The 11,271-nt window shown below is 36.4% G+C and overlaps 1 protein-coding gene across 1 annotated transcript in view; it reads right to left on the minus strand.

Annotated features, from left to right (window-relative positions):
- The window catches only part of LOC149157682 (uncharacterized), a 74,931-nt gene extending 64,717 nt beyond the window's left edge, over positions 1-10,214 (minus strand). The window contains exon 1 of the mRNA XM_089433759.1: positions 6,312-10,214. Within this exon, the coding sequence (XP_089289885.1) occupies positions 6,312-10,214 (3,903 nt within the window). The remainder of the gene's footprint in view (positions 1-6,311) is intronic.
- Between the last annotated feature and the right edge of the window lie 1,057 nt (positions 10,215-11,271).

Raw genomic sequence — 11,271 nt, forward strand, 5'->3', positions numbered from 1 at the left:
CTTCAATACAAGGTATTCATCGACGTGCATGATAGAAGATGAAAAGTTGAAGAACTAGTACAATGCAGTTAGAAAGAAAGATCTAGTAGCAGAGACTAGTTCACCCCAGGAACCACCAACATAATTTACGCAGGTCCAGGAGGAAAAATAGATAACCCCTCAATCTAGGAAATTAGATCCTAAGAAGAGGATCAAGTATGATTCGAAAGGAGAGAGTAGTAGGAAATAGAAATATTTTCCTTAGAACTCAAGAGCTATTCAAGTAGAAAAGGGGAAGAGATAAGAAGAAGAAGAGGAAAAGAGTAAGTAATATGAGTTTCTTGAGAAGCAACAAGAGGAAGAAGAGGAGATGAGAAGAATGTAAGAAGAACAACAAAGTCAGTTCTAGGAGGAAGAAGCTTCATAGAGATAGGAAGAAGAACAACTGACTCAGGACATAAAAGAGGAAGAGTTAGAGGGGGAAGATACCATAAAACCCATGGATGATGAACTAGGTTCCCCATAGCAGCCTCCTCTCACAGGTGTTCATCTTCCATTCGGAGAAATGGGAATAACACCTCCACCAAAAATTAGAGTCATGGATTTCTGCAATGTCAAATTTGATCAACCTAAGAAGAGGATCGTGTACTAGAGGCACCGATAGTTTTTGAAGGATCCTCAAAATGAGTCTTAGTTTCTGCAAAGAATGTGATAAATACCAAAAATAGAAGTAATCTTAGGGAAATCATGGCAGGAAATTTTGCTTTTACCACAAAAACAAAGGACAACTCCAAATATCTACTAAGTGAGAATGCTAGATTGAAGAAATAACTTGTTGTAGTGAAGCAACAAGCAAAAGATCTTGTGGTAGAGAATTAACACACATCATCACAAAGTTTCAACACTAAAAAATGACAATCATACATGCAGGAGGAACTAGGGACAATGGAGGAAACCATGGCATATATATATGATGAGATGATACTTATACAAGAGGTGGTGACTCCTCTCATTGGCATTCAGAAGAAAGCAGGAGTGGTAAAAATTCTAAAAGTAGAAAACAAAGTGGTTGTCCGTATTTAGGAGTGGGCTTCTGAGTATCCATATGCTCCACAACATTTGGTAAAGAAAGACAGGATTTTCGTAGAGATAAAAAAATTACAATTGACACTCCACCATCAGAATTACATGCTTCTTGGAGAACAATTAGTTAGTACTATTGTTTCCTATAATCAACTGTATAATGGTTTCAAGTCTCTCACACAAAAACATGGGATGCCGACAATAGGAACACTTGAAGTAATCAAAGGCAGAGAGATAATATTCAAGGAGAACGCACAATACATTGACAATCAAGCAAGCAACATAATAGGAAGGCTTGAAGGTAGCCAAGAAAACTATTTTAAAGTACGTCATCGCACCTGTGAAAGCTCGTAGGAATCTTTCATGTTTATGGAATAATGTAAAATCAAGCTCCAAGACTCTATTAACTGAGGCACTGGAGGTGAATATGTGATATGGATGTAAGTTTCCAGTTCATGGCAAAGCCATCTCAATGGAGTTTAGAGCATGTCACACATACATTACAAATGAGCTCTATGAGGAAGAAAATGATTTATTATTTTTATGAGAATTTGTCCCATTATAAATTTTGTATTATATAGCCACCATCTCATATGTCATTTGTCTTATGTAATAAATGGTATGTAATGAAGCCCAAGGGACACATGTGGAATGTGAATAGTTACATATGGAATTTAATATTTCATGAATAGAAAATGAATAGTCATAGGAGTGGAAGAGTCATGAGGAATCTCAAAGGTAATTGTTATTTGTTATCAATATCTCCTTACAACTCAAGCTAGGGGCTTGGATTGGAGGAGTCTTGCCTTGTCTTCTGTTGTAGTGCATAGGGATATATCATTCTTTGGAGAAGCAAGTTGTGGCTTCATGCTCCACTACTGAATATAGTGTTTCATTCATGTCATAATGTACTTGGGATATTTCACTCTTAATTAGAATCTCTATGAGCCAACACTTCATAGATGTACCATAGATATAATAGGACTATTCTTATTATGTTTACAATTTATGTTTCTTTAATTAAATACTAAGTGAATGAACTAATGCATTTCTTAGCTATGGTTGTTATTTGATGAGTGTCGTTATGTTTTAATGGTTGTTGTTTATTATGTGGACTAATCTACAGGTATTCGACAAGTCTTTCTCTTAATTTTCTAGTCTTCCTTAAGGATAGTACTACTATTTTTTTAATCGGAGGCTCATTTTCCTTTACCATTCATGGATGTTCCTTCATGCATCTTACATTAGGTGTCTCACAAAGCTTAGATACTTGCTGCCCCAAAGAGGTGTTGTATTTTCTTGTGCGTAATCATAACCAAGGCATATCTTTGAAACATTTCCAATGGTGTTCAGACTGTATGACTCAATTAGACTCCTACACCAAATGTTGTGAGGTATGTTTGGGACTTCACATTGGGGAGATCCCCATACAATGTTTGTGACATCCAGCAACATCAACACATCCATAGAATAACAACGCGTTAGAGTCATTTAACAAAATGTTACATAAAAGACTTAGTAATATATGTATTATCATGAGAGATAACTAGGATGATCATATCAAATCCCATCAACTTTATCGAAGTATTAGATGACATATAAACAATCTACTAGACACATCCCCTTTAAGCTAGTCTATGGGTGGTCTATGGACAATAAACAATAATACCATTGTATTATACAACAAATTCAAGAAGAGTGTCAATTGTTCTAGAATATTCCATCAAAAATGTCAGAAGAGAATGGCTTGAACAACTTCATGAACTAGAAGAAGACAAATTATATGCATTCCACCAACAAGAAGCAAAGAAACTAAAGCAAAAGGCTTTTCTTGACTAGAATTTAAAATAAAAGCACTTAAAGTAGGATATTTAGCACTTTTGTATGATAGTAAAGTAATGCATAAAGAAAGAAAACTAAAAATTGCATGGGTAAGGGTGTTTGTAGTAGAAGACATATGACCTTTAGGTGTAGTGCAGGTGAAGACAATTCAAGGTAATCTATTTGAATATGTAGTAAACAATTCTTAGTTGAATATATATATATATATATATATATATATATATATATATATATATATATATATATATATATATATATATATATATATATATATATATATATCATAACTTTGACATGCCTATTTATGAAAACCTTGTCGAGGTGTTAGTGAACATGGGCTACACTAAGAACCACATTGTGGTAGTCTAGCCTCTTGACTTTATGTATGGTAGTTTAAATTTAATTCGTAACTAAACATAAGTTAATAGTAAAAATTATTAATAAATGAAGAAATTATAGAATTAGTTATAGTAAGAAGCATTGATCTGTAAAATACTGTGGATATTCCACTAGATGGTTTATCACAATAGATCTAATAATATTATATTAAAAATATGAGATTCTATATTATTACAGTTTTATTAAAATTTAAGATCTGTATATTTAACTATAATTAGTGCATGAATGTGAATGAAAATTATGCAGAAAAATAGAGAATGAGAAAATAATCACACACAAACACAAAAGACATAATATATACTCTCTGGGAAACCCTTTTGGGAGAAAACCCAACTGGAAGGTGAGGTCGTTTCACTCCCTTTCTCTGCCTAGAAGTATGGTTGTAGGTAGAAATAAGTAATGTTTGAGGCCCATGCACGGCTACAGTGCATAGATCCTCTCTATGTGCTCTAGCTCCTATCTCTCCATGCTATCTTTGCTCAACTATAAAACAAAATTCTTTCTAAAGAATGGAATGCCTCTTCCTCTTAGTGGTATGATCATAACATAGCCCAATAGTCTACTAGTGGTTAATTTTGACTACATCAACACTTAACTAGAGATGCAATATAAACTCTTCTATATTATTTTACGCCATAATCACATGGCTAGGCCCTTTTCCATGAATAATGGGGGCTGACGCGATATCCTCCCAAACAATAGGAGTGAAAACAGGAAGGTCAACTCCTCAGTGGCATAACTTTTGCATACAAACTCTGATTGACGCATTTCATACACCTTCTATATAGAAAAACATGAAATGTTGGAACACTAAATAAACAAATTTTTACCCCCAAAAAACATTGTTTGATGTCTCAAAATGCTCTCGGAAAGTTTCAGACCCTGTTTTGCCAAAGTAGGTCCAAATTGTAAAAAAGGTCCCATGATCTGATTCTTCCAAATTTTCCACTTTGAATGCATCGAGATGGATGACAAAAAACATAATTATCCCATCTCGATCAAGCATGCTATTAAATAAGTATCATCAAAAGGATCAACATGCCAACTGCATGTCATAGTAATGGAGTGAGTTAAAGATTAAAAAAAAATTCCTAGCAAAAGATCACATCAAAACATAGGAGGGAATAATTGATTGGATCAACATGAGAAGAGAAAATATTGCTGACCGATATAGGCTTTTACAATGTTCTAAAAAAATGGACAATTCAATTCGACCAAAAACACAAGTGGGAGACCACAATTCGACTTCAACTCTCAAGCTAGAAAAAGGACCTTACCTAACCTATATGTTAAAACCAATGGACATAATTTACTCAACACAATTAATTTATATGGTGACTTGTCATATTAAAAAAGTTCACCTACCATGAAAAACACCAAAGCAGTCTAGCCACGTGCCCCAAAGAGTCAAAATTAAAGGAAACAATTAACATAAATGCAATGGCATAAACATAACTTGACATCATAGATGAAATTAATAACAATGTGCACATACCAAGTCTGCACATGAAATTGCGAGCCTCACCAAATTTACCCATTCTTGTGCCTAAGTTGTTATCTATTGCAAGTACAAAGTTCTCCAAAATCCCTCACATCTCAAGCTTGGGTAATTAAGATTCTTATCTCCTCAACTCTTTTAGTAGATAAGAATTCCAAGACGATTTCAAAATGAGAAGGTACATACATGTTTACAATGAGGAAAACACAGTCAAGTTGAGGGAAACAAATTAGTTCAATTAAACTACAACAACAGAGTTCTATACTCGAGCAAAGTCATCTATATCCTCAGCGACTCCATATTGAACAATCAAACAAAGAATCAACCAACTCATTCTCATTCTCTTATTCTCTCACTTTATCAGTTTTGAAATTTCAGTCTAAAATTTTATATATATCCAAGTCTCCCCCTTCTTTGAACGAAAGAAAGCATAAAGGATGGGTTAGATATTGGAGGAGCTAGTCGACCTAGTTGACTAGCCTAGTGGAGTCAAGAAATTAAAGATGTATTATAAGTCAACTAGATCTTTTGTTCAATCAACCAACATAACTAGTTGAGACAATTAAAAGGTTGTAATTGTCTACAAGGATATAAATATGTATGTACTTGGCTCCTTGCAATTGGTTGGTTACATGTTGAGATATATCTAATACAAGCATGGTTTTGTCTTTTCTCTATTACTTTTATGTCTATCTGTCTCTTTTGTATGATACATATTACTCTCTAAGATTACTTCATGTTCCGTTCTAGCAGTAACTAATTTATACTTTTCACTAAAATACAACATCTATAATACTTTAAAATTATATCTATCTATCTATCTATCTATCTATCTATCTATATATATATATATATATATATATATAGATATATATAGATATATATTATTTCTTTTTAATATAATTTTAGTATACTATGCCTATAAGGTCTTGGATAGATGGTGATTGGGTGCTCTGTTAAGGCACTCCTTATTGTGAAGTCACCTATTCAATTCTGCACCTAATCTGTATCATATCCTTGACTTGAAGTCACCGGTTCAATTCCCCACCCGATCTGTATGGTATCCTTGACGTGAAGTCACCGGTTCAATTCTCAGCCCAATCTGTATAATATATTAGATATGATGAAGATAGAATCTTCCCAAACCATTTTTTTCTTAGAAAGAAAAAGCATGATGTATTATATAAGATATATAATGGACAGATACATTTTACAGATAGATCTTCATAGGGGCTATTTTAGCTGACTTTGGATTTTCAGAAATTGACCAGCCCATTGAGCTGACACAAGTTGCTGTCAAAAAAAGCATGATAACCAGATACATTGCTAAAATAGAAGCATAAAGATCTCTCCAAAGAGAGAAACAGTATTCAGAAACTTGTTCAAGGAGATTCCAAAATTGCTTCAGGCATAATCAGAGCTGTATGGAAGAAAAGACCGAAAAAAACTAAAGCCAGATGCAAAACTAAAAACAAAAGGATTTGAAATTAAAAACCTGGCCAAATTTTACCTTCATGTACCATATACCTTGCTCCAAAAGGAGACCTTCCTTTGATAAGGTATCTGCTTGCTGATTCTGTGATCTGAAAATGTGCTGGATGGAGCATCCATCCAATTTCTTCCAAAGGAACCTGATTCTGTCCAGCCAACCTATAAGGAGAGGGCTGTTGATGTGGCTCTTTCCTGCTACAAAATCAACCATGACTTTTGAATCTCCAAAAATTGACACAAACTGAATGTTAAAGAAACGACAAAAGGATAAAAGGCCTGCAAGGGCCATCGCCTCGGCTTTACTATTCGTGCCCTTTCCTCCATTCCAGGCAATGAGAAATTGATCTTTTTCATTTATGATAATGTGAATGCCACAACCACATGTGCCATTCTGAGCAGCACCATCGAAATACGCTCTTGGAAGCATTGAGTGATTTTGTACTTGCTCCTTCTGATTACACTTTTTTTGCTTTTGTGGTTTCTGTGGTAAAGAGTCATAAAGAGCAATGATGTTTTGAAGAGTTCCCATAAAAGGCTCTTTACTGTCATTAAAGATAGCTTTGTTTCTCCATTTCCAAATACACCATAGAGAAATGATAATAAGAGGCCTCCAGGATTCCTTTTGCCCATTCCACCATAGGAAAGCTTCTTTAGTAGAAACATGAGAGATGTGAGGAAATTTATATAACTTTGCCAGATCTTTCCATATTTGTTGAGTTATACAGCAGTTGAAGAACATGTGGAAATTGCTTTCCTCATCTGACTTGCATATAAAACAGAGACCCGGGCCATGCCAACTCCTTTTTTTCAGATTCTCCCATGTTAAATTTTTATTGTGGAATACGAGCCAGGAGAATAGAATCGCCTTGGAAGGACATCCCGATTTCCAAAAGGCTGGTGGGAAAATCGGCCTTGGTGGATCATTCTTTATCCCAATCAGATTCTGATATATATCCTTAACACGAATCAGGGAGGTTCCTTTAAAATCCTTCCAAATAAGGATATCAGCATCCCACGTATGGAATATGCCACAGTTCCTCAAAGAAGTTCTGAGATTTCTCCATTGCCGAGCTAAGAGATCCGACATCCCCATACTGTCCGCCTCTTTCCAAAGAGGGAGAGGGCCCTGCCATTCAGCTATCAGTTTGTCCCAAGTGAAAATTCCTTTTCTATGGAAAAAATTTAGGAGGGATTCAGGCGGGATGATTTCCTCCTGTCCACCCAGGAATGGATCAACTCCAATGAGAATCCGGCTACCAGATTGAAAGCTCCAAGTTAAGTTGCTTAAAAAGTACTTTTCAACCTTACGAAAACTCAGCCATATTGCTGACCCATAACTGGATCCAATCCTCCCCAGTCTATACCAGTAAGAGATATCTTTGCTTGCCATGTATTTCTTTTTTATTGTGTTGCTCCAGGGGCCTTCTCCATAAATCCCTCTCCATAGTGATTTGCATAGCAGCACCTTACCAAAATCTCGCAGGTCCAACAAGCCCCATCCACCTAATTTCTTCGGCCATGAAATATCAGACAATTTAGATAAATGAAATTTCCTTTTTTCTGATTGGCCGCCCCATATGAAGTTAGCAGTTAACTTGTTCATCTTCTTTATAATGCTTGCAGGAAGAAAGAATAAATGGGCCCAAAAAACAGCTAGTTGTGTTAGAACTGACTGAGATAAAACAACTCTTCCAGCCATTGATAGGCATTTAAATTCCCATAACGATATCCTTTTGTAGTACCTATCTATTAGCCATTGCCAATCCAATTTTGAGTAACCTTTTGCTTTTAGCTGGAAACCTAAATATTTTATTCCATGCCTTATGGAGCGCGCCTCTATTCCAAAGAGAGAAGATAACCAATCTACTAAATCCATGCAGACATCATTATGGAGAAAGACTGACTTATGTTCATTAATTTGCATTCCTGTGGCCTTTTGAAAACGTCTTAAGATGTCATATAAGCATGTCCAGGTGAGTCTGCATAACATTGCAAAAATGAGTATATCATCCACGAAAAGGTTGTGTGAGATATAATTGCTTCTGCAGATCCTCAGAGGCTGGCACCTTTTTTCACTAACTGCCCTGTTTATATGGAGACTAAGAGTATTCATTGCCAATATAAACAATAGAGGGGAAAGTGGGCATCCTTGACGCAGTCCCCTTTCAGCTGGAAAATAAGAGGATGGTATCCCATTTATAATGACTGCATAGTTCACCCTCTCAACACATGCCATGATCCACTCTATTATTTTTGCATTGAGACCAATCTTTGCAAGTAAGCATCTGATGAAGCCCCAATCCAGGCAATCGTATGCCTTTCGAAGATCAATTTTGAGGATAACTGCTTCACTTTTTTTAGACTGCATGGAAAATAAGCTTTCTTGTGTGTTTGCAACAGCGTCCAAGATATTTCTTCCTTTTAAAAATCCATGTTGATCCTTTGTTAGAAAATTTGATAAAGTCACCTTGATTCTTTCAGCAATAATTTTCGAGATGATTTTGAAAGAAATGTTACAGAGGGATATCGGCCTGAAATCTTGAAAAGATTCTGCTTCCCCTTTTTTTGGGATGAGGGCAATTAGAGTTGAGGAGATATTCTGGTGAATACTTCCTGATATTCTGGTACCTTCTACCATCCTTAGCAAATCATGTTTTATGAGATCAAAAAAGTGGATGAAGAACTCAATGGTCCAGCCATCTGGGCCTGGAGATTTATCCCTCTTGAAAGATCTCATTGTTTCTAGCAGTTCTTCCTCTGTGATTGGCTGAAAGAGATGCTCATTTTTTTCATCATCAAACATTTTTGGAAATAAGTCGATGCCCCATAAGATGTCCTGGATTCTGCAATCCTCTGATCTCTTATAATGATTTTGAAAGTATTTCACAGCCTCATCTGAAATGTCTTGTTGAGAGTATAGATAACCCCCTTTTCCATCACTGATCTTCCAAATTGAGTTTTTTTCACGCCTTGAGCTTGCAAACCTGTGGAAGAATTTTGTGTTCTTGTCCCCTTCCTCTAACCAGATAGCCCTGCTCTTTAGTCTCCAAAAAGCTTCTTCCTGCTCCAGGATTTTTTGTTTTTGTCTTTTAAGCTCACTCATGCGACATCTTGTATTGAAAGGAAGTGAATGTGTAGCCATTTCCACAGAACAGTTGTTCAGCTCCCTTTGAATCTCCGTAAGGTTTATTCTATTTTGAATCCTCTTTTTGATCTGCCATTCTTTGACAACCTTTTGCATATGACAAAGTTTTTCCCTGAAGGTCAAAAACGGGGGTCTATTACCAGTTGCAGCCAGTTCTTTCCAAGTTCCTTTCACAACATCATTGAAATCTGCTTCTTCTAGCCAAGACCTATTAAATTTGAAAGAGTACCCCCTTCTGAATGCCTTTTCTCTCCAGCTTAATAGAATCGGCCTATGGTCTGAGATAAACACATTTCCAATTGTTGAGAAGGGCATGCCCAGTTTATCTATTATGCTGACATGTAGAATGAACCTGTCAAGTCTTTTTGCTATATATGCCCCATCACTCCTTCCATTATCCCATGTCGGGAGCATTTTGGACGGTCTAATGTCAACAAGATTTCTGTGTAATAATTCAAATCTTATATGGTCTGCTAGAGGGTCTTTCTTCCTGCTGATTCCCCAAGATTCATCAGCATTTAAAGTAGCATTTAGATCTCCTGCAATCATTAGAAACTCAATTTCTAAGATTTCTGATGCAAAAAGTTTTTCCCAAAATGGTATTCTATTTTTGTAAGGAGCATAAATGTTTAGAATGTTGATTGGGCATTCTTTCCCTCTAATTGAAGCCGATATAAGAATGCCCGCAAAACATCTGTACGCCTTTGCTCTGACCCAATCCAGATTCCATAAGACCACCAGGCCCCCAGAAAGGCCATTTGCATTCAAAGCAGACATATGCCAAGAGGGAAACATTTTCCTGAAATAGGATATAGATACATGAGAGTTATGCATGGTTTCTTGGATAAAAATTATTTTTGGTTGTTCTGAATAGAAAAAATTCTTTAGTTCCAAAAATTTTCGGCCTGCCCCCAGACCCCTTACATTCAAGGATATAATGAAAGTCATTTAGTTGTCTTTTCGGCCATGCTTGCTCTAAGAGGCCCTTCTTGTGACATATCAATTATGGGTACATCAACGAGGGAAAGATTCTAGACTGCTCTGCCAGCTACATCTTCTCTTCCCCTGAAATGTCTACTTCCCCTATTGTTTTTCCTTCTCACTGTAATGTTTTTTGTAGAATTTGGACTTATATGAGGAGAGGATGGTTTTCCAGGCTTATGAATGGTTAAGGGTTCAAATTCAAGCGATTTTTTACTTAAGAGATAGTCCAGATCACTGCCAATTGAATTTGATGGGGATGAAGCAGGGGAATTTAGCGGTGTTGGCGAAACCATAGGTTCCTTTCCTTTTTCAGATAGGTATCTTTCCTTTCTTGGAGACGATGAGGAAGAAGGAATAAAGGTGATATGAGGGTCCAGGTTTGCAACTTTGCATGGCTGAGGAACCGGAGGGGGGGAGGGGACTTCTTTATCAATAGCGGGTTCCTGGGGAGGCATGGAAGGGAGATAGTCAGCCATTTTATCAGATGGGGTTTCCGGGATGATGCTCTGACTCTGAGGGTGTGTAGATGGAGAAATTATACAAAGGTTTTCTTCTGGATTAATAGCTCCTTGCAGATCACTATATTCTGATGAAGATAAGCTTATTGCAGGGGATGGAATCTCTTTCCTATGATTATTTAATCCAAACTTGGATTTTCCATGATGTAGATTATTCAAAAGAACAGGGTGCCGAGGGCAGTTTTTGATTAGGTGCCCCATCCTATGGCATGCTGAGCATCTAAATGGGACTCCCCAGAAGTCCAGTCTCTGGTTAATTTTTAAGTCTCTCCAAGATATCTCTATATTGTCAGGAAATCCTCCTCTGTAGGCTTTCTCTATGAGTACCCAGG

The sequence above is a fragment of the Pinus tabuliformis genome, chromosome 5_2, assembly GCF_031772625.1.
Source record: "Pinus tabuliformis cultivar Carrire ecotype Pingquan chromosome 5_2, CPIR1, whole genome shotgun sequence".
NCBI classification, from domain to species: Eukaryota; Viridiplantae; Streptophyta; class Pinopsida; order Pinales; family Pinaceae; genus Pinus; species Pinus tabuliformis.